Source organism: Acanthaster planci, linkage group LG10, assembly GCF_054643075.1.
Source record: "Acanthaster planci isolate LZ-2023a linkage group LG10, COTS_SCS, whole genome shotgun sequence".
In the NCBI taxonomy this organism is placed as follows: domain Eukaryota; kingdom Metazoa; phylum Echinodermata; class Asteroidea; order Valvatida; family Acanthasteridae; genus Acanthaster; species Acanthaster planci.
Window position 1 is genome coordinate 19,140,309 of NC_141786.1, and position 24,348 is coordinate 19,164,656.

At 40.9% G+C, this 24,348-nt stretch overlaps 1 protein-coding gene across 20 annotated transcripts in view; it reads left to right on the plus strand.

The window, feature by feature from the left end:
- Positions 1 to 24,166, plus strand: part of LOC110989335 (rho guanine nucleotide exchange factor 12-like) — an 87,043-nt gene extending 62,877 nt beyond the window's left edge. For 11 of the 20 annotated variants that reach the window (XM_087141879.1, XM_087141880.1, XM_087141867.1 and 8 more), the window contains 19 exons: positions 918 to 1,123; positions 1,725 to 1,774; positions 2,384 to 2,398; positions 5,314 to 5,346; positions 6,390 to 6,485; positions 6,994 to 7,175; positions 9,299 to 9,525; positions 9,794 to 9,919; positions 10,283 to 10,400; positions 10,525 to 10,703; positions 10,972 to 11,047; positions 11,399 to 11,569; positions 12,371 to 12,605; positions 12,908 to 13,020; positions 14,439 to 14,500; positions 15,026 to 15,104; positions 15,310 to 15,398; positions 15,797 to 16,994; positions 19,740 to 24,166. In XM_087141879.1, coding sequence (XP_086998005.1) covers positions 918 to 1,123; positions 1,725 to 1,774; positions 2,384 to 2,398; positions 5,314 to 5,346; positions 6,390 to 6,485; positions 6,994 to 7,175; positions 9,299 to 9,525; positions 9,794 to 9,919; positions 10,283 to 10,400; positions 10,525 to 10,703; positions 10,972 to 11,047; positions 11,399 to 11,569; positions 12,371 to 12,605; positions 12,908 to 13,020; positions 14,439 to 14,500; positions 15,026 to 15,104; positions 15,310 to 15,398; positions 15,797 to 16,994; positions 19,740 to 19,951 — 3,467 coding nt within the window. In that variant the 3' untranslated portion in view covers positions 19,952 to 24,166. Of the gene's footprint in view, positions 1 to 917; positions 1,124 to 1,724; positions 1,775 to 2,383; positions 2,399 to 5,313; positions 5,347 to 6,389; positions 6,486 to 6,993; positions 7,176 to 9,298; positions 9,526 to 9,793; positions 9,920 to 10,282; positions 10,401 to 10,524; positions 10,704 to 10,971; positions 11,048 to 11,398; positions 11,570 to 12,370; positions 12,606 to 12,907; positions 13,021 to 14,438; positions 14,501 to 15,025; positions 15,105 to 15,309; positions 15,399 to 15,796; positions 16,995 to 18,256; positions 18,337 to 19,739 lie in introns of all 20 variants that reach the window. The other 9 variants (XM_087141882.1, XM_087141883.1, XM_087141866.1 and 6 more) reach the window with 9 other exon arrangements.
- Positions 24,167 to 24,348: the final 182 nt, after the last annotated feature.

Below are 24,348 nucleotides of genomic sequence, written 5' to 3' on the forward strand. Positions count from 1 at the left end.
TGACTCATTGTGAGTCTGATAGGAGTGAAGTTGTCAAACATGAAATCGTCCACCTTTGATATGATCACTGCAACACCCTCATTGAGGAAGAGACCACTATGTCTACTTCCGTCTTCAATTTTGAAGAAGTGCACTTGTATTCAGCCTTGTTTTTTTGTGTCGGGCTAGCTTCATTAGAGATGTAGGTGTGAAATCTGATTGTCCACTCTACAGTTGATAAATTTTTTTTGAGTTGAAACAAATGTGCAAACTCATCTGCCATTAATTTTCTGTCTGTAAGATTTTGGGAAATTGTTAAATGACCGTTGATAGTGTTAGGACAAAGAATAAATGTTGCCAGTACAAAATTTATTTGGGCTTTTTATAATATGTGACCCGCTCTGCAAAAAAGGCAATACATGTAAGTCGCACGACGCCAAAACGCATTTGGCCTGTTCTATTTGGAGAGAGCAAAATTTCTATAAAAACATGATTTTTTTTCCTGTAATAGCTTCTATAATATTTATATTTTCAGAATTTGTGACTACAATCATGGATACTAGTAAAGAGGTGAAAAATTGATCATTCAGTGAGAAATCCTATAAATATGTAGCATTGTGTTTCCAAGTGCTATATTATATGGGCTTATACTTGAAAAGTGCTTTTATTGAATCTGAAAATGTGGACATACAAATGTCTGCATTATGTATATATCTGTGGAATGCAGTGCACTACAGGGGTCATTTATATATCAAATTGTAGCTTTTGATGTACAGAATCCAGCCCTATCAAAAACTTATAACCTGAATCTGGCGACCTATTACCCATTTTTCTAGAGCTGGTCACATAAGGCACCAAATCATTTTCTAGGTCCTCAGAGTTTGCCTCTATTTGTTTCCTTCATTGCCCAAATCAACTGTTCTTCTGAATATTTACAGCACAATTAAAGAAAGATGTCAATGTGGACAATCTAGTGAAGCAGTTTGAGGTCAAGGCAGACGAACCATTGGTTAGTTCCCACACATCCCTGCAGGCTGATAGTGGAATCTCAGAAAGCTACGATCGGTTACAGGATGTTGCCGAGGGCGACACTACAGCAACCAAACGCTCCTTCCTTGCCAGATCGGCGAGCCTCAAAACAAAGGTAGCGCATTGTTTTGGAAAGAAAAAGAAAAGATTTTCAGTTAGGTTCAGCCACATTGCAGGTTGTATTGATGACCCTGTGTAATGGCTCTACAAGGGTACAGTAGTTTGTTTATAGATGTTTGAGTCACGTGGCAAGAGTGGTCATTATGTCAAAGGGCACTCTAAAGAGTTGGCTGGACATCAGCAGTTCTGTGTTGTAAATGCAAGAGGTCTGTTCAAATTTCAGTGTGTAGTTCTGTTATTTGCGGGGCAAACTCTTCGAGAAAATGAGTCACGGGTCTCCCGAGCCACTTTTTTAGTTTAGAATCTTGCACAAATGGGAGCCTTTTCCACACATGTAATGTCTATTTTTATCAGATTGCCAAAGTGATAGGTACATTTATGTCAAAGGAAAGAGGGCAGTGTGCTCTTTTTAATGTCAGAGGAACATAATGGACAAAATAACCCGAAGACATAATAGTGCGAAGGATCCTTGAGGATTTGCACCCATTCTTGAGTAAGGTACATGTAAAATTTAGATAGAGATACTGAGGACAAGAGGCAGGACATTGACGTGTGGGTGAGTTTGGCTGATATGGTGATATATTTGGATCTTTTAGGGTGAGGAGGAGAGAAAGCGGCGTCCGCCAGGTGACCGCAGATCAAGAAGGTAAAACATAAGTGTTGCTTTTACAAACTCTGTATTAAAATAGGCTAGATAGGAAGTGGCATTGTGCGTTTGGGATCTTCTGTTGTCTTCAGTTTGATGTGAAGTCACTTGTTCGTCTCTATCCGCCCTGAGATGAAGGGCGCCCTCACCAGCAAAAGAAAGACAGATGGTACTAAAGTTTCCAACTGGGTACTTGCGCCTGTTCGGCGTATACGTGAAGACCACACATTTCAGACTAAAATCGTGGCACGTACTAAGCCTGCTCTGCGTCAAATGCGTATATGTGGTGCGTTAGAGCCAAGGACTGTCAATTTCATTTCAAAAGACGCCCTCTTTTGTTCCTGCTCGGAGCGGATAGTTTGGGAACAGGATGATTCTGAGGTGGAATTTATGGATTCATATCACGATATGTTGTTGACCACCTTACATGATATGTTGTAGTTGTCTGTGTTGATACGTGTAGATTAATTGATTGGGCACGTGGAAAGTCGTTTTATTTTCTGGGTTTACTATCGAGTGTATTGTTAAGTTGTAAACTCATATTGTTTTGTTGTGGTAGCTCAGTTAATTTATGCATGACTTTTCTGTTTTCTTATTTTGTGACCTGAGTTTGCTTGTTTCATCGTAAGTGTTTGTTATTTTGTCGAGTTAGCCTAGACTAGCCATGGTAGCCTGCACAGCAACATTGGTCATAGTACACATTAGTATTTTAGGACAATAGTTTTTCACTTTTAGTGCAGAACATTTGGAATGCACAAGTTCTTTTCTCTTTTCCATTGTACCTGTCATTGTCTTGGTTGAATTATTCATCAGTAATACCTTGAAAAAGCTTTCGTAGCCTTCGCTGGACCTACCGGTATCTGTGTGACAAATACAGTTGACTCTCGTTATTACGAAATCGGCTATAACTAAATTCCTGTCATAACAAACACAAGTCTGTGGTCCTGGCGAAAACGTGCACATCTCTACTGGGAAAAAATCTATTACAGCGAAATGGCATTGTACGAAATTCCTGTTACAACGAATGGTTTTCCTGACTCGGTTGCCTGAAAAACCATTGTTGACAACCCGTTTATAATGAACGTTTGCAAATCGCTGTGGCGAAAACACATGCGCGGTGCATCACACTGGTTCCTGCCAGGCCAAACCGTTGCCAATGAAAGCATGAGGGAAATGCAGCAACCAGTCAATGTACAGTTGCTGCCAAAAAGGGTTGCGAGCATTCCACTATATGTACATCGCATACGAATGCAGCTCTACAGTTGCAAGTCGGAAAAATACTGCCGTCACAAATTTTTCTGTAGGTTCTTCACAAAAATTGATCTCATGTCTATTTGTGTTTTCTGTGTTCTTGTATTTCATTTGAAGATGTACTGCTCGCACTCGAAACGAGCGTGTCTCCACCAAATTTCGAACTGCAGCACGAGGCTAATCACCCGCCCCTCCAGATGCGTCACGCAAGCTTACAACATGATACACAGTTTGTCAGTTTCCTATTGTCATGACAAGTGTAAAGCATGATTAAAAAAATCTATTATTTTTTACATTGATTACACAAACATCAAAACAAATATTCCTTTCCCAATTCCAAAAAAAATACAGCTAAATTACTTCGCTTGACTACTCTCACATCTCATGAGCCCAACTAATCGCCCAACACTGAATTATTCATATTGCTACAAAAAGATCTAGCATACCGGCCAATGAGACTGTGCGTTTTCATGACGTACATTTTGAGAGACACAGCTATCCAATTGCAATATTCCTTCATGACATAATGCTCCTTCCGTGACCATCTCGCACGTGGGCGGCCGTGCCACAGTGGGCGAATGAACTATCGATCAATCGTGTCATGCAACTAGTGTCGAAAATCATAAGACGACAGAAAATGTAATAAAAATGCCTCTCCATGACACAATTTGTGTTGGAAAGACTACTCACATGGATGAAGGCTCCAGTTGATGAGTGTTCATGTTCTTGCAGGTCACACAGGCCTACCGTTTAGCTTCATCGTCATCCATGGCTTTTAAAAGCCTTTTAAAAATCCCTTGATCGATGCTTTCACATGTACCCTTATTTGCTGTTTGTAATCTCACATGCACACTAAACATGTTTTCATATGACAGTGAATTTTATTATTCTAAACACATCACAATATACTTGATTAATTATAACCGAGAGATCTTTTTGATATAACATCAACCACGCGTTCACGTGTATGCACATACATGTACACCCATACTTGTACATGTATAAACGTGCATATGCATGTACATGGTATTGTACAACAATGTACCGAAGCCATTGCACTACGTTCCACCTTGACGAATTTTGGATTCAATGAACATTTCTATGTGGTCCTGCGGATTTCGTAATAACAAGAGTCGACTGTACCAATTTTACGGGATGATAAAAACTTGAAAAATGCCCTTCCATCAAAAAATCAATAACGATAAGGAACAGTTTGCACTGAGACATCTGAATAACCTTTCCAAACTTTTCTCAAGATTATTGTAAAATTGCTTGCTGCATAGCCTTGGTGTTGCATGGGTTCAGATTATTCAACTCAATTTGCACCCATTTAATCAATGAGATAGCCATGACCTTTGACCTGACAGTTTTAACCAGGACAATGATACTTGCACTTGCTGCTTCCTGGTAGCCTGCACCTGAATACCAGTTTTCTTAGGTGATTATACATTACTATGTGCAGAAGAGTAATATGAGCATGTAATGTAGCCAACAAAAAAGAACAGTAATTAAGTTTACGTCTTTCCCTGATCTGGAATCGTGTCATTCCTTCCCATCATTCCATTGCTCCGTGCTGCCAGAGTTCAGTAGCAAGATTACTTTTGTTCTAAAACTTGGATTTATTTGTATGTAAAGAACAGTTAGCCATGCATTAAGATGATTTGGGAAACGTGAAACAGAAAGCTATAAACAAGAAAGGCTGACATAAAAATCTGTGAATTCCTGTAAACTTACCAGCAAACATGTTAAAGTAGCAACCTCCAATGAAGCAAAATTTTAGTTGAAATTTTACGTGGGAAAATAAAGTTGGACAAAACTTATTCCTTAAAAAGAACACTTTCTTCATTGCATGAAAAAACAGTTAGACTCTACTGCATGATAAAATGGGTTTATGATTCAATTCATTCAGAATTCTCTCAAAAACAATCTCACTTGGAAAGTCTGAAAAGCATGCCAGCATTCTTCATTACCAATGTTCTCAAATGTTCTGATTAGCTTTGACGGTGTTTTGTTCATATACAGAGATCATGTGATGTTTGTGGCATACTCTGTGAATACCAGGATTGTAGTGAATTTTTGTTTTCATTGAAAGACAAGCTACCTCCATTAAACCACACAGAAGTCCTGCATGCAATAAGTCTGACCTGAATTGATAATCACATAGAGGACTGGTATTCATCCAGATTGCTTGCCAGAGGCTGCATTTTGATACCTTTTCTTTTCCGTTTCCTCTGTTCTCTTTTTGTTTTTTTTTAAATTTATTTTCTTCATGTTAACGCCCTGTGTAGCTCCAATGAACGAACCCCATCACAATCGATTGAGTAAGTTGATACACCTCATTTCACTAACACCCAAATGGGTCAAAGGTGACAAACTGGTATCACTAACCCAGCTGGTTCACAGTAGTTCATAGTATGGAAACAAGTCATTGTAGGAATACTGACCTTCATATCTTGTGCCCTCTGTTGTTCATGCATTTATGTTGTATTTTCATTGCTATGGTTTGTATAATTTCCATTTTCATCTTTGTCCTTCCTTTTCAAAAACCCTTGCATCACATCACATACAGTAGATTTACATCACTCAGAGCTCAAATCATTCTCATTTTTCTTAGATAAAAAAAGTCATGTACGTGCCTTCTTGTCACTGTTGGCAACATGCTCGTAGTATTTCCTTCGATGTATATTCTCTGTTCTTGTTCATCGAAACATTGCTAATTTATTTGACACTGTCCGGAAGAAATACTAAGAAGATACTTCTGAAACAAGCGTGTCCATTGCAGCGTGTATAGGCTCCGTGCGTAAGCTAACGAGGGCGCTGTATTGCTTAACTAGCACCATGTGACGGCAAATGGTATATGCTTTCTATGACTAATTGAATGTGTACAGTTGAATGCATTCAAATGCCACTGAGCAGTTCACGTTATGCCAAATGCATTTAGTAGCATTTTCCCCACTAGATGGTATTTAGTTTTTCGGTAACATCTTGCCTTCACTACTCTGTCATGTCTGTAGACTAGAAAGCATTTGTCACACCTATTCACACATCTTGATCATGTACAGGTGTATGTTCCGTTCATCAACTTGTGGTTGAACTATGAAGGTTTCAATACCTGCATGATAGTACTAAACTGAAAAATGGCTTGTCCAACTAAAATCAAATGTTACCGCAATACACCCCTATCCTATCCCATCGTACTTGGCAAAACAAATGTTTGATTATTGATGGTATCCAATTGTCCTCCACACTTGCCCACTTATTACTGACTTCAATTAAGGTGTTGAGCAGAGTCAAATTCGCTCTTATCTTCAGAGAGGTTTTTTGCATACAAATGTTTTTCTTTTGGTTGTTTTGATGTGACTAGTGACGTGGATGTGGATGGTCATAGTGTCGTGACTGCACTCAACAGCACCTCACAAGCCAGCTCGTCGTCCAGTTTATCCACAAGGTATATGCACATGTACGTTTCTACTTTGACTCTACATTCCAGATCTGCCCAACTGTAACCTTGGAGCCCCAGTTAAGAACTTGCTGGCTGAGTGCAAATCATTTCAGAATTAGTCAGAAGCAAAAGGCCTGATATTTTGTCTGGTAACCTGACTCTGCTAAACCAAATTCACTGTGCTTTATAACTAGAGCTTCACCTTTCTGTAGAATTAGCCCCTTGTATTGCCGCATCGTTAAATTGAGGGCCATTAAGCCTAGCCACCATTATACCTGGGTTGTGAAGTGTGAATTGTATGTACGAGTATTGTGTTAACTTTGGGTGAAATAAGGAGGGTTCTTTGTAAATAACACTAAGATAATTAGAGTTTATGTATGCAACTTCAATGTGGATTTTGCAGATTAATTTGGATGAGGAAAGCTTTGAACTTGGTTTATTTGCATGTGCTCCAGTGGTTATGACAATGCTTTGTTGTCACCGGAACTGCCCATGCTCATGATTTGATTCTCCTTGAATTTGACAGAAGTCAAGAGTCACCGTCTGCATCCAATGATTCCTTGTCTTCACGCCCCATTGAAGAAGAGCAAGGAGAAGACTCTGACATGGAAGCAGAAGCCGAACCGGCTAACTGGCAGGACCTGGTGGATAAAGACATCCTGAAACGCCTTAAACCCAAAGAGGTGAAGAGACAAGAAGTCATCAATGGTGAGGATGGATGCCGGATAAAGTGCAAAGTAGCTAACAATATTTCTCCCTCAGAGGCAGGGATCTCTGTCCCTAGTCATGGAGCTTGTAGGCTTTGAGCATTCTTGAAACTTTTTCAATCCCTTGTGGATGATTCAACGTGATGTTCATGTGCAAACAAGAAAACACAAATATGAAGGGAGGCACGAAGAGTAAATTGATTTGCCCAAGATATTAATAGATAACCAGCAGCAGGATCTGAACCCCTGACTTAATAGATAACCAGCAGCAGGGTCTGAACCCCTGACTTAATAGGTAACAAGCAGCAGGGTCTGAACCCCTGACTTAATAGATAACCAGCAGCAGGATCTGAACCCCTGACTTAATAGGTAACCAGCAGCAGGATCTGAACCCCTGACTTAATAGGTAACAAGCAGCAGAGTCTGAACCCCTGACTTAATAGGTAACCAGCAGCAGGATCTGAACCCCTGACTTAATAGGTAACAAGCAGCAGGGTCTAAACCCCTGACTTAATAGGTAACCAGCAGCAGGATCTGAACCCCTGACTTCATAGGTAACCAGCAGCAGGATCTGAACCCCTAACTTAATAGGTAACCAGCAGCAGGGTCTAAACCCCTGACTTAATAGGTAACAAGCAGCAGGGTCTAAACCCCTGACTCAATAGGTAACCAGCAGCAGGATCTGAACCCCTGACTTAATAGGTAACCAGCAGCAGGATCTGAACCCCTGACGTAATAGGTAACAAGCAGCAGGGTCTAAACCCCTGACTTAATAGGTAACCAGCAGCAGGATCTGAACCCCTGACTTCATAGGTAACCAGCAGCAGGATCTGAACCCCTAACTTAATAGGTAACCAGCAGCAGGGTCTAAACCCCTGACTTAATAGGTAACAAGCAGCAGGGTCTAAACCCCTGACTCAATAGGTAACCAGCAGCAGGATCTGAACCCCTGACTTAATAGGTAACCAGCAGCAGGATCTGAACCCCTGACTTAATAGGTAACCAGCAGCAGGGTCTGAACCCCTGACTTAATAGGTAACCAGCAGCAGGGTCTGAACCCCTGACTTAATAGGTAACCAGCAGCAGGGTCTGAACCCCTGACTTAATAGGTAACCAGCAGCAGGATCTGAACCCCTGACTTAATAGGTAACCAGCAGCAGGGTCTAAACCCCTGACTTAATAGGTAACCAGCAGCAGGATCTGAACCCCTGACTTAATAGGTAACCAGCAGCAGGGTCTGAACCCCTGACTTAATAGGTAACCAGCAGCAGGGTCTGAACCCCTGACTTAATAGGTAACCAGCAGCAGGGTCTGAACCCCTGACTTAATAGGTAACCAGCAGCAGGATCTGAACCCCTGACTTAATAGGTAACCAGCAGCAGGATCTGAACCCCTGACTTAATAGGTAACCAGCAGCAGGGTCTGAACCCCTGACTTCATGATCAGGAACTGCAAGTTCTACCTTTTTGCTGCATGTGTCCCTAAAGGCTTTATATCCTGATATAAAAACATTCAGGTGCATTAACCCCTTGACGACGGGAATTTCTTTCCGAAAGCCAACTCTAAGAATTCCAGCCTTGGTTGGCCACAAAGGCCACCTGCCAAACCACAGATTCTTGGTTTGTTGCCCTGCGTGCTCTGCCTGCTTTGAATTACACGGTGAAAAGGCTGATTGTTTGGTGGCATGCGGCTCTACTCACCCTTCCACATTCCCGTTGCCTATTTTCAAAGTGGGGACTATTGTGAAGCTGGTGATTATGATGCAAATTCGGTCTTTTCATTTCTGGGCTACACACAAAGGCCAGTTACCATTTACACAAGAGCCAGGGTCTGCCTTCTTTCACCGTGTTCGCGTGAGCTTGGGCTGAGAATAATAGCTGAAAAGCGGGCTGAGGATCTCAATTTTTATGGCGTGTCTTGCCGCGTCCCGGCGTGAAGGGGTTAACAACAGACTTGAATGAATGGTCAAGACACCTGCTCCAGTAAGCAGTAGGTTGCGGGTCTGAGTCCATTCAAGGTGAAATAAGAAGTTATTTCTGTTCAAATGCTATGTTGTATTGTAGTAATGCTCATGGTAGCTATTGCCCATAAATTGATTGTGTGAATCTTTTTGCCTTGTTACAGAGCTGTTTCACACTGAGAAGTCACATGTACGCAATCTAAAGGTTTTGGACAGGGTATTCTACCGACCGATGCTTAGAGAGCAGGTTCTTTCTAAGGAACTCATCCACGCTATCTTCCCCAATCTCAGTGAGATGCTTCAGCTTCATGGACCACTCAATGAGTATATGAAAAAGGAACGCAAGACATCACATGTTATACAAGAAGTTGGACATGTCCTTCTGAAAACTGTGAGTTTCTTCAGTCTGGGACTTAATCGTTCTTTGTAAATTGTACATTCGAACAAGCTATTATATTTGTAAAATTCCGAGATTTGTAACGTTTGAATTAGGGGCTGGTGAAGAGATGAACAAAGCAGTGAACCTAGCCGTCGGGATGCAAAATAAAAGATGGCAAAAAGCAGTTGTGCTCGCCGCTTTCCAAGATGTTATCAAAGTAGCACTGTCTGTAAAACATGATTCTGAAACTTTCCTTTATTCTTTCCTGCATTTTTTCTAGTTTGATGGTGAGGCTGGAGAGACAGCTAAGCGAATCTGTGCCATGTTTTGTCAGAATCAGAAGGCAGCATTGGAGATGTTGAAGATCAGACAAAAGAAAGACAGTCGGTTAGCTCAATTCCTGATGGTAAGGTTTCTCTCATGGTATCTTGGATGGGCCAGTGGTTGATTCACGGCTGAGAATGTTTTAATAAGCTCTGCAAAACTACTGTAATATTGCCATGTGTACTGTTGGCTCAAGTGGGCGTGCCCTTGATGCATAGAGGACGCACTAAGACTGCCTTTGTTTGAGATGGTCTGTTCTGAGTAATCTTTGTTTTCTTGACTAGCCCTTCCATAAAATGAGATAAAATCAGAATTGTACCAAAACAGATGTTCTTCAGCTTAAGCAAGCACGGCTTACATGTGAGAAAAGATGCCTAGTGCTTAAACAGCTTTGTCTCCAAACCAGCAGTTACATTCTGTTTTGCTTTTTGGGGTTATATTTCAGGATGCTGAGGCCAATGCATTGTGTCGACGCTTACCCTTACAAGCCATCATATCAACTGGAATGCAGAGACTAACCAAGTACCCGTTACTTATTGAAAATCTCTTGAAATACACACCGCGTGAGTATTCATTTGATAGCCACATTCTGCCAAGTATCATTCCCAGCAATGTAGAAAAACAAAGTCTGGTTTTTGGCATCCAATTTTGATAGATTATTCACCTCTTTCCTATCGCCCTAAACAGCCAAGTCCAAAGAGTACGAAGTCTTGGGCAAATGTCTACAGTGTACTAAGAATCTCTTAGCACATGTCAACCAGGCAGTCAAAGATTGTGAGAACCATCAACGATTACTGGACATCAACAGACATCTGGATAAGGGGCCGTTTGAACGGTCCAATCATCCTATTGCTGCCGAGTACAAGGTGAGATGATCATAGAACCAAGTGTATGAGATCTGCTTTTCAAAATGTGTTGATGAAGTGTGCATAACTACTACATCAATGGTATATATTGTCTTTGAGGGGCGCTGTGTACCATTTCTGTTGTGTCCGGATTGCAATTCAACATTGGGACACACTGCTGTAACAGTGAACTGAAACTTACAATGACACAAGCAATTACAGTTGTCTGTGCTATTCATGTAAGGCTTTCTATATTTTAGTCTTACAGCTCTGTCTGTTTTCTTCTCAGAATCTTGACCTGACGTCTCGGAAGCTTCTTCACGATGGTGCACTAACATGGAAACTCAGTAAAACCAAAACACTCGGTGAGAGGAACATGACTGCTTCAGGAAATCAGAATAGCAAAGACAAATGACCGCCAGAGTAGCATGTCATGTGTATCGCTTACAACTTCCACTCGACTGATACCTGATGATATTAGTTCTTTATACAAACAGGTTGATCAAGAGCACAGTACCATTTTTTTTACCGAAAAGGGCTCAGGTTTAAAAAAATACTGAAGTACTTTACTCATCCATGATTGAATACTTTTTGCAATGCATAAAATATTTAGTTTTTTTTTAAGATCGTATTAATAATTCAAAGAAGGGTTCATATACTGCCGAGATTCTCGGGCCAATATTGAAATGTTGACTAGTTGTCTGTTTTCCTTGCAGATATTTATGCACTTTTGTTTGCTGACATTCTGGTGGTGCTTCAGAAACAAGATGATCGATATGTGATGAAATGTCACAGCACGACGGTACCAACACAGCTTGAAGAAAAGAAGAACACGCATAGTCCAATCATCAAGATCAACAGTGTCTTGTGTCGAGAGGTTGCAACAAGTAGGTGTCTCTAGTATCATTTGGTATACATCTGTTGAATGCACAAGACCACAAGCTTGTAAACAGGTGCCCACAAGGGCACTTACAGAGTCGTTGACATCGTTAGAAATCTCAATCCTGTCGCTAAGATCAGTACATTGGTGTTAACATGTGTCTACTGAAATCATTCTGTAACCCTCTGCAGAATACATGCAATCCTAATCCCATTAGCACAGACTTTAGACAGACTGACTGAGGTTGTATGCCTGAGACGAAAGCTAAGGGACCTGCATAGGAATACCAGCATGTACCTGTCTGCTTGACAGAGCGGCTGAGGTTGTATGCCTCAGACGATAGCCAAGGGACCTGCATAGGAATACCAGCTGATTCCTGTTATCTTTACTACTCTTGGAGTTCCTACAGATGTCTGCTTGACTGTATTTAATATGAGGTGGCAGATATTGAATGGCCTAGCACTGAGTTTGGGGAATTCTCTCTTGACATATGCTAAATGTTTTGTAGGCCATTGTATGTGTACAGAACACTTCCTGAAATCAAAATCAAAAGTACTAAACATGTTGGGGTCAAACATTGTTGGGATATTAATTACTAGTTCCTGGTGCTGTGGTCAAATCTGTCCCAAGTCTATTTCAGATCATCACATGTCAAGCAAATCAAAAACCAAATAAAGTGCAACAGATGAATTCCTTTGTTTTTGCTTGTTGTCTGTTTCTTTAGATCAGGTTGTTGATTGACTGGAAAGTGACTTTTGACAAGACATACTAAACCCCCTATAATGCAGGATTTATGTTCCTTTCTAAGATAAGCGAGCGTTCTTCCTGGTGAGTACATCTGAAGCTGGACCTCAGATCTATGAACTCATGACCATCTCAACCTCAGAACGTCAGGCATGGATGGACATGATCTTAAGAACTCAGGAAACCATCAGGAAAAATGGCAAGACGGGAGAGGCGAGTGCAACCTCCAATACCGTCTCAAGTCCCTTCCCCGACTACAGGAAGATCATTGAAGAGGAAGCAGAAGAAAGTAGCAAGCCGTAAGTTGGAGTTAGTTCTCCCTAGGGTTCTGCCGTGGCATCTACAATTCCTTACAGGCATGATGAGCAGGGGTAGTGATGATTTTGGATCTTGAGACCAAGTAGTTTGTATATTTCAGAATACATCACAGTTTCATCAAAATCTTTAGAAAAGCTATGTAGGATGAGGCATCTCAAGTAAAATAAAGATGCATTGGATGCCTTTCAAACCAGGATGGCAGATTGGCATGAAATGCACCTGTCTCCTAACCTGAGCTTATGTTAACCTAGAGTGTCATTGACATATGTCCTCTTTCTTTCAGTGATGCAGCTGAGGGTTCTGGTAAACTGGAAGCTGGCCCAACGAGCATCGAGATCAACAACCCTCCACAAGTCAGTCAACCTGAAGTTGTCATGCAGAGTTCTATGGTCACAGGTGTGTTCATCACGTTCATTACCTGCAGCCCGTAGCATCCCGTCCATTACCTACGTCCCCTAGCATCAGCCAATTTTTTCTGATCTCTCTTGTGAAGCTATGGAGCATTATTTTGGACATCAGATGTACTCCCCAATTTTACTGCTGCTTACATTTGTTCACATCAACCCCAAAAGTGCCAGGGTGTGGGGAACCATGGTACCCCCAAAGCACCAAGGTGTGGGGAATCTTGATACCCCAAAGCGCCAGGGTGTGACGAATCTTGTTCTTGTTCTCTAACATCATCACTGTTTTATGGTGCTGAGCTCTTTGAGTTTCTCTGCAGTAGGGGCATTTCACAATAGTGTGCCCCCAAGAGTTTTTAGCTTGATGGCTAATCTGTCGAACCCTGTGCGCATTTGGAAAGGGTTGACAGATTTCGTGTGTTGTGATTGGCCAACGTATTGCAAACCCTTGGAGGCACATTGTTGTGAATCGCCCGTATTGTCTTGAAATTAGACATATGATTTTGACAAAGTGTCCACTTACCCAAGGCATATTTGCCATATTTATCAGGAGTGTTACTATTGAGTGCTCAGAGCATGGACTGACATGCGCAAGAGCTTGGTCAGTGAATATAGCAACAAAACCCACATGTAGATTGAACACAAATGTCAAAGATCTATTCAGAGTGGACGTCTGTCCATGTGTGCCAAGTTTCACCTAGAATGGTCACTTGGAATCTGCAATGGAGGGGGGCAAATTATGTAGCTCAGTAAGTCTTTACTCATCAGGAAGGCCTGATTTTGGGTTGAAGAACACAACTAAACACACTACATGTTGTTGCAAGGAGTGCATCTTGTCCTACAGGGAGTATTATATCAAGTTACTCAGGTGCACCCAAAGTGTGCCGCCAGACCTTACAGGCACAGGTTTCTCAAGTTACTCAGGTGCACCCAAAGTGTGCCGCCAGACGTTACAGGCACAGGTTTCTCAAGTTACTCAGGTGCACCCAAAGTGTGCCGCCAGACCTTACAGGCACAGGTTTCTCAAGTTACTCAGGTGCACCCAAAGTGTGCCGCCAGACCTTACAGGCACAGGTTTCTCAAGTTACTCAGGTGCACCCAAAGTGTGCCGCCAGGCCTTACAGGCACAGGTTTCTCAAGTTACTCAGGTGCACCCAAAGTGTGCCGCCAGGCCTTACAGGCACAGGTTTCTCAAGTTACTCAGGTGCACCCAAAGTGTGCCGCCAGGCCTTACAGGCACAGGTTTCTCAAGTTACTCAGGTGCACCCGAAGTGTGCCGCCAGACCTTGCAGGCACAGGTTTCTCCAGTTACTCAGGTGCACCCGAAGTGTGCCGCCAGGCCTTACAGGCACAGGTTTCTCAAATCCTCCATTATTGTTTTGTACCATTTTCATCTCTCTCCTCTCATTGTAGATGAGACAAGACATGAATCTCCCTTAGAGGCCTCATCAACCGTGGCCAAGCTGTTACAAGAGGTAGGTGTGTTGGACAGTAGTGAACTACGGTCTGTTTCTGAAACAAGTCCAAGAACATTCAGGTTCAACTTGAAGCACACACTGCAAGCTTACAGCTAATGCAGCATAAATCTGTCTTCGATGGAAAAAAAAAATCATTTGTAGTTCCTAAACAAATGTACATATGTTGGCCTTACACCCACAAAGGGGCTGTACTTGCCCCTAACCCCCGTGGTGGGAGCCCCACGATGTGGGAGCACCCAAGGTGTAGGAGCATCCAAAGTGGAGGAACCCAGTGGTTTGGGAATACCCACAGTGTAAAAGAACCCACAGGATGTTCACTCCTACACCAGACCCCTTAATGCCTCGGTGTACCACATTGCACCTCCAAATCTTTCCAGTGGAGCAGACCAACATTTTAACTCATTTCCTTCATAAAAAGAAAGTGGCACTTTGATTGACGACAATCAAAGTGACACACAGATTGAAAGTTCCAGTGTGCTGTGTTGCTTTATATGACCGTCGATTTCAACTTGATTATCTCAGGATATTTCAAGTGATGCGAGGGCAGCAGACAAGTTATTCATGATCAACGCTCTTATTGCTCAGCTGTCTGTGCTCCAGAGTAAGTTTTTGTTTTCCATATTTGTATGAGAATTTGCAAAGTGAGACTATTTACAATCTTGCAAACTTGTAATGTGACTGAGTTGGGACCAAGACTTTACAACTTCTGCCATACCTTTGTTTTCATGTGGCTAATCTTTTTACTGATTTATTAGTTTTGGATATTTCAGTCGAGTTGTGGAGTCAGTATTTTCTTTATTTTGCAGAAGCCAATTACGAGAAACGTGACTCTAAACGAGAGGAGTTGATAGACAAATCTACCGCTCAAATCCAAACCCTCAGTAAAAGTTTACAGGTAAGCAACAAGAAGTGACAGTATATGCTTTGTGCATGATCTATAGAGGGCAGTGAGTAGCGAACTCGTGTAATGCAAGTGAGGGCACATGTATGCACTTAAGTACTGCGCAGCATGGGTATTTATTTTCAGTTGAATGTGCACCAAAATGGTGCCTTAGCTTGCTACTGTACAGGGCATAGATTCCCAGTGGTCTTGTAATTTAGGACAATTCACTGTCTCTTCTTGCACTGTGCCTCAAAATTCCTTCAATAATTTCCTCTCCCCAAGAGGCCTGTCTCTAATACATATTGACTCGTGTTTCAATTCTCAAACATGAAGTCACAAATCGTTCACCTGTGGAACAAGATGATGATTTTGGAGGAATGTTTATCAACAGTTTTTGTTTTCATCTTCAGGCTGACTTTTCTCGGTTAGAGTTGGAGCTTCAACAGAAGACCCAGGAACTGTTACGAGCCCAACAAGCTCTGATGGAACAATCCCAAAACCAACCTACAGAACAGGGTCGCCAATCCAGACAAGAACCTGTCTACATACGAACACCAGAAGGGATGCAGATTGAGAAATCAGAGGAAATGGCGGCCAGGAAGAAGGCCAACAGAATCTCCTCATCGGCCGATTCAGGAGGCAGCACGACAGATTCTGAAGAATCGGGACCAGTGGAGTCATCCGAACCAGAGGAAGCATATACACCTAAGGAACGGCCAAGTAGCCTCGTTATGAGCAGTGAAGAAGGGGACCAGTTAACAAGAATGGTTGAGATTGGTGCCCAAGTCCATCAAGCAGAATCTCAGGAAGCTATGCCTATCTCCAATGAGGGATTAGTTAACCTCCAGCGTGCTCAAGTGCGTAAGGTCACTGATGTAGATAGTGCTGAGGTAGACGATATCATGGAAAGACTTGACGTCAAGACGGCATCTGTGAATGGCATTGAGGATCAGACACAGTCTCGGGAAAACTCCCAATCAACAAGGGAACTTGTGGACAACATGGAAGAAATGACCGAGTCAGCTCAGGAATTGGCCATTGGAACTGTCACAATGGCTGAAGAGAGTTGGGGGACACCTCCAAAGGAATTAGACACTTTTAAAAATGAGTCAGTGGAGGTCGGCATGGCAACCAGACTGGATGATCTCTTGAACGATAGCGACAGTGATCAGGAAACGGTGGTTGCCAGTGGGAATTATAAAACAGAGCCGTTGGAGCAAGACACTGATTTGAACAATAGTCCTGAAATTGTGAAATTGCAAGAAGTGTTCTCAACATCGGAGAGTGACCGTCATGTGGTATCTCTTGACCAGTCATTACTGGAGGAAAGGTCATCAAGTCAGAATGGTAGGACAGATTCAACCGCACATCAGCAGCAATTTGACATGGACTGCTCCAAATCAGAGTCACTCTCAGAAAGCTTGTCGTCACAAAGTGCAAATGTTCAACTTCCAGAAACAATTGCACAGACCTCAAGAGGTGAGCCTAGCAGAACGGACAGGCAACCTACGAGCGTTGTACCGCCTACCAGTCAAGAGAGCAATCAGGAAAACACGAGGCAAGCTGATGAGGATGTTGGATCACAAGGAGGGGAGACAAAAGCCAGTGGTGAGTCATGAACTTGAAACCATGCAGCAATCAATGACAGGTGATCTGGTATTCTCTTTGAAGCTAACTGACGTGACAGTGGAAGTCCTTCAATTCCTTAATGATCTCCAATGCAGCTGTAATGGCAAAGAAATTGAATTGTTTCAGTTACTCGGGTACAGAAGTCTAACTCTCTTTAAACAACGTCTTAACATGGAAATTGCATGAAGCTTGAGTCCGTGCATTCAAGGAACATTTGTTCGTTGTTAGGACACACAACGTCCAAGTCGTTATAGTGCTGAAAACTTGTGTCAAAATCCAAACAACTCAACGAGCCAAACATTCACAAAATGCCTCAGCATATCTGAAAGATGTTAAACTTCAAACTTTGCCTTGTAGAGTTATTGTACCTTATCACATTTCAGTCTTGGGTGCATCAGGTTGATCTTAATGAAGGGGGTTCTTGGCCAGATTTGCTTATCGCCACATGCATATTCATGGAACGTCCTTCACCAGTGGTTTCAAATCAAATGGTAGCTGTCCAAATGGAGTTTTAGTCAAATGTCAAAATGGTTGACCTGGTAATCTCCTGTGTGCTGCATGATAGTGACTGGATAACCGTGTACGCATCCCTCATGGACATGAATATTTATTGGAGAAAATGATCCTCCTACTATACCTGGCACATTTTATTACTAGACTGGTGCTCTCATCCATGCATGAATGCAGCACTTGTAAATGCATCCTAGTACCCTGAAGACTCCTACCTGAATACATGTAGTACACTGACATTGAGTTTATTGATTTCCATTTTGTCATGGCTGATAAGCCATTCATTGACTGCTCGAAAACTTTATCATGGGAAATGTTGTCACCTGCCAATGAAATCCAATTACTTAACCCTAGCTGTTTGAATAACATATGGTATTCTGGGTCTTGTCATTGAAGGCAAATTGTTGTGTGATTAATTTGATTCTTCTAACATGCTGCAGTTCATGTGCCTGGTGGCCATTCTTTGTGCCTGCTGATGCCTTGACCACAATTCACACTTTACCGTGTATGATATTTTTCACTCATGAATATGTATGAAACACATACATGTAACCGACTGACAAAACAATTAACTCACTTTGTTTTAACTCTAATCATGGCCTGATTGATGCATTCATCCGTTCATTTACATACATTCATATTCATTAATACTACCTTCTCTTTTTTTGTACCAGCCAGTGGAGGATCTTCTCCAGCCTTCAATCATGAATATTCATGTATTTTTCTTGCAGGCATTCTTTCTCAGCCAAAGAACATCACATATACTCACCCACCACACCTTGTGTGATGTATGTACTTGCTACCTGTACATGTATGTTCAGAGCTCAAAGTCTGTCCAGTGCAGTAACCCCTTTGTATCAGGCCATCATGCCGCTGTCTTCCTGAAAGCTTTTGTGTGACTCACAACCAAAGTTATTTAAAAAAAATGCTGCCTTTTGCTGTAGAAGTGTAGATGTCCCATACATGTAGTGGCACGAGAATTGGAAGACAGAGGCATGGATGTTGGGATCTCTCTTTGACGTTTTCTGCATAGCTCAGGGAGCAAAAGGGTTAATGTACAATCCTGTCATGTTTCTAACTGGGTCTTGTCAGAACTCACACTTGACTGCTGTATTAACCTGTAGACTTTACTCATCTACATGTACTAAAGAATCCTGAGCTTTGATCTCATTGTGCTTTGAAGATACAAGCCAAAGTCATACATTTACCTGCCTTGTTTTCCAGAAGATTTGCCGCTGCTCTGTAGTCCTGCATCCAGCAGCAAAATGCGAATCTGGGATTTGTATCGGGCCTAGTTTGGTGTGCAGTAAATAATGTCATGATTAATGACATGTACATGTGGACCAAATGCGTATTGGATCCAAGCTCAGAGTTTCTACTCATTTGCATGATTCCCTCTCTCTGCTTATTTGTAGAAGTCATAAACTTTACTCATGCAGTTGACTGGTATGCGTTCTATGTTGGATTTCCTTCATGCATGTTGCATTCCATGTTATTTCTGGTTACCTGTTGTGTGCATTGTAAGGTTCATTTTCAGCTTTTTTTTTTTTACATTTTTCTGGCTCCGAGAAATTTAATTTTTTGACGTGTCCATGTTGGTCTACTGTGTGGAAAGTATCAAATGCAAACATGTCCAAATGTTTCCATTCCAAATTGTGTCCATTTTTCAATCCCCGCAGCCCAAAGCTCAAACTCTCTGACAAGTTCAGTTGTAATGATTGCTTGTCCCAAAATGTACACAGATAGTGAGATTTCAGTCAGAATCGAAAGTAATCTGAGGAATTGTTTAAAAATCTCTGTCATTCTCGTTGGCAAATGAAACATTTTAAAAATAAAAAAAGGGCATGTAGAATAATGTAACATGGTGAGATCACAGTATCCCACTTGGAGGTTCTGATTGCTGGTTGCCATGGAAACTGTTTTTTTGCATCTTGACCACACAGTGAGAGATACATGCACCTGTTGTACATATTTCATTTGCAATTTGACATCAGTCATTCATTTTGTCTGTGAACAATTTAAACAAGCTGTTTTTGTTCCAATTCGCAGCATGTTTAGTTTCATTTACCACTGACAATAGCCGTTTGCATGTTCTTGGATGCACTTTCTTTTATTGCACTCAAGAATGAGTCATTATACTTGAACTGCTTGAAGATGGTATTTATATTGAGCTACACTTGTCCAATAAGAATTGTTTCTTGTGAAATTGTCCAGGAGAATACGTGAGTGAGCGAGATGAGGCACCAGCGGAGACGAGCCTATGCATCCATGGTAACAAGGAGAAAGAAGAGGCTGAAAGCCAAGAAATCACCGAGGAGGATGAGGATGTTGGGAATGAAGAGAAGAGCAAAGATGATAACGAAGATGACGGCAGTGATAGCGATGATGAAGATGACGACGATGATGATTATGAAAGAATCGAATAGCATCAAAAGTCACAATTATCAGAATTGTATTTTACTGCGAGAAATCTTCTGAGACGTTGCTAAGCAACTGCAGCATCAGTAAAACTACCTGGCTGCAGAATTGATTGGTTAGGGCTGTCACTGCTGCATCACCATAGCAACACATTAGAAAAATCTCTGCAAATGAGTCAGTGGATGAGAAATGTATACAGCCAGATTTGCTTCAAATGGACAAAATAAGACCTGTTGAAGAGAACATCTCATTCCTTAATCCTCTTTGATGAAAAGACAGTAACAGTCTGAAAATGGAACAATGTCTGGAACCGGCAAGTAGCTGCTTGGAAGGTGATGAGTATCAAATGAAAATAATGTTTCCCTGGTGTATAAATAACTGCCAAGAAAATGTGAGTACTTAAAGAAATCTGAAGACTCTCTGTGTAATCAGTACTTGATAACAGGTGTAACAGCTTGTCCTATGTATTCTTCAATTTAAAATATTGACTACAAGTGTTAGACCAGTTGCAATCCTGTGAGGAGATGTCAAGTAATGTCCACCTGTACATCGGCACAAGGACTTCTCTGTTTGCTGTTTGAACTCGTCCAGTGTATAGCATCAGTCTTTGCATTTTGGTAATGGCTACATGTACATGTAGGAAGCTTAAGTTACTGAGATACTAGTCAGGTTGGTCCCTTCACAGTGATTTGCTGTATTGCTGCATACAGACAGTATCTCCCAAGGTTTTACATACAGCAACTAGCTTCATTTTGTGAGGTTGTTGGACATGTCCATGTAGTTTGCAGGTGTACAGAAGGTTACAGGTGTGCACATGTAGTTGGCATTTAGCAGTCATCCACACAGCCTCTGCATGCAGACCTGTCGGTAGTGTTTATATTGCAACCCAGCAGACTCCACAGAGCATACAGAAAGACATCAGATGTCACTGTAAGAGACAGTAACTAGACAAAATATCTTCAGCCCTTTTAACCCTTTCAAATCCTTTTTGTTTTCAAAGTTGCTATTTTCATATAGCCTAATCATTCATAGTGCTATACTTAGACAGCTTAATTGGCGTTGCTGGCATTGGTTTTTTGTGTAGTACATGTAATAATCTACTTGGAATGTACAGCTGAGTCTGTGAAGACGAATGTTAATGTAGCTTTATACATAACATGCCACAAACTCAGTCTTACCTTTGTAAAATTTGATAAAGGACCCACTTTTTTACATCAAAGCACAGTAATACATTTTTCAAAATAATTGTGAGATATTTTGTTTAATTTAAGAGATATGATCTAACATAAATTACCAAAAAAATGATTTGAAAAATTCAAAAGTGGTTTTTCTAGGTAAGGTCTAAACTGATTGCTGTATGAGTACATGGGTGTACATGTACAGGTGTATGTGGTTTGTATTTCGTGTACAGCTTAAGTGTGTTCGTCCTGTTGTCCTAGCAACTGTAGCCGGTGCCCTGAAGCTTGTCCAACTGCAGAGTTCACCTTTGGCTCCCTATCTGTAGCTCGTTACCAACTAGAATATAAATTCAATGTGTAACATGCTTAGAAATGACAACTAACCTTAACTATTATTAGCTCCGCAGCTAGAAGACAGAGGTTATGACCTAATTGATTGATGATACATTCAATATGACACAAAACCTCTAAACCAAGGTATGCAAGCAGTTGTATATTATCTGACACCATACAACAGATTGACTGTAAAACAAATACTGTATTTTACTTTCAGTATATTTGTTTATTGATGTGATGACTGTTTTACAGAAACTGTGCCATGTTAACATTTTTATAGGCAATATTGATCATTTTTTAAAATCAACAATTCACATCTAATTTGAACACAGAAGCATAATGATTGGCTTATTGGTTATTGCGTGTAAAGTAACATTGCCTTTTTTTAAAAACAATACTGATCAGGAAAAACTGCAGAGCCCTTTAACTGGATGCGATTTGTTGTCCAGAATCAGGACCATTGAAATATTGCTTTCAGCAGATTATTTGAAGAGAAAAAAGATCAAGGACAGTCTCAGCCAAGATTATGTGGGGGTTGTATCGAACCAAACCAAAATTGCCCCAAAACTTGTGGCTTTCTTTACCAGATACTATTGATGTAACACGTAGAGGAATCAGCAGGTGAATTTAGACTTCCATTATTTAAATTAAAAAAAGAGATCATTCTTGTCCTGGAATTTCAAAGACAAAATGATAGCAAGGGACTTTTCAGTGATTGTTTTGATAGCAGAATAGAACCTGAAGCTACAGTGGAGTGATGAAGCCAAGAGAGGTGACGTATAGAACATCCAACCAGTTCAAGAAATTGATGTGGGTTTGTGGGCTTCACAGGTACAGGCTGGGAATAAAAGTTCCAAATAATTGAAAACTGTTGATGTCACAAGCGATGATGGCTTCACTGAACACCAACAGTTGTACTGGACAGGTGGATCTTTGAATGGACAAGTGATTTGCGTGACCACTGATGTGGAATGAGTATATATACAGCAGGCTGTGTATGGTTGATTGGACTGAACTGGTTTGAACTAGTTCAAACCAGGTGGAACTGTTCCCATGTTGCATAGCTTTTAAAGCTAGACCATTGAGTCTTTATTTAAGTTTTTTTTGTAGTTTTAAGAAAGTTATTCTAAACTTTGTGCTTCTTGTCTGGCTAATGTAGCATGTTAGGTTTAATTATTGAGAAACAGTCTTTAATGCTATTTTTTCCAGTCAGATTTAAAAGTTTATGACATACCAAATTTGTACATATTGTTTCTATTCAGAAAATGATTTTGTACAGTTTAAAATAGAACATTACTAGAGACGAGTACCTTGGGTAAAGTCCCCCCAAACAGTTTTGTCATCAACTTTTTGAGTTGAATTCTTGGCGTTGATGAGTACAGAGAAACTGAATAGAGATATCTGGCAGAGTGGAGTGAGGTTACCAGTCAAATTGTGATGTGTTGTACATCATGGATGTCACTGGTTCCCATATTTATATATTATGTAAGAAACTTCTGCTTGCAGAGCTCTATAAAGTCCAGCCCATTGCACAGGCTGGTAGAGCATTGACTATTGAAATGTGTGTATGAATGTAGTCACCCCAAGTGGACTCATTATTATTTGGCAAATTGACTGAGCTGTAGCTTCCAAACTTGATGGCCTTAAAGTCAGGTTTTCTTTTCTTTTTTTGTCTTGTTGCTGAAGGATTTGTTTATGCTATGAAATCCGTTGATTTTAATCATCCATCATTCATAACGTATTACAGTCCAGAAGTTCAAGTTGTGTGCAGTTAGAAAGACAAACTACAAGGCTCAAAGTATGGACCTGGGTGTTTTGATAGTCAGCTCTTGCTATAGTCAAGTTACAGGAACCAGACATATTACTGTTTTATCCAGGACTTTGTTCTAATTGGAGTGGAAAAACAGAGAAAGACAAGAATTCAAGAGATTGGGATTCCAGAATTAATTCTTTATGACAGTGTTGTTATAGCTGTGTTCCTAGTATCCAGATTTGGCAGCACTGATGGACGTGCATTGTTGAGGTTCCTCTCTATATGAAAAAAAAATGTGCTTTGAAATTTTTTCAGAGTATAAAACTGGTCGTAGTTGTATTCTCCAATTTTTTTTTCGTCTGGTGTGGTGTACAAATTGTCACTAGGTCTGTTCAGTGTATCATCCTCATTCATTGACTTTGCATTCAACTTCCTCTTAAAAGTTGTGGCTAATCAAAGTGTGTATGTACAGGTGCATCACTAATATTCATTTGCTCTGCAGAAAACAAAAGGTGTTTTAGTTGCAAATTATACTTTCAAGCGCTGTTGCTATAACCATCACCATAACTATTACTAGGATCTCTAAGAATGACATTTGTTGAAACTGTCCTTAAAAAGTGCACACTCGGTCATTGGTAATTAAATAAGATTGTTTCCAGTTGTCAATCATTAATTACTTCAGGAGGAATTTTTAGTAGATGGCGTAATTCTTTTTGTGTCTTTTTTTTTCCAAATAGTTTCTAGACTCAAGATCCTCGAATTTCCCTTTTAGTTCCCCCCATATATGCCCTCCATTGTTGGTAAAACTTGGCTGTGTTCAGAGTATGTAGAAAGCTTTTTGCTGTAGCCAGCTTGTCATTGGAACATGCATTTAAGACGTAACAACCATCCAATCATTAATAATCTTATGTAAATTAACGACCAACATGTCAATAAATAAACGTCATGTAAATCTGCTCTGTTGTCTTCAAGCATCTTTTTAATGATCTTATTTCTCTTGGCTCAATAACGAAACAAACATTTATGTCTCTTGTAGATTTTTCTCGCTCAGAGGTTAACGTGAACGCGTTGTACATTGGGTACTATTTTACAGGTTTTTCAGGCGGATTTAATCACTAGGCGTTAAGACGAGGCCTTT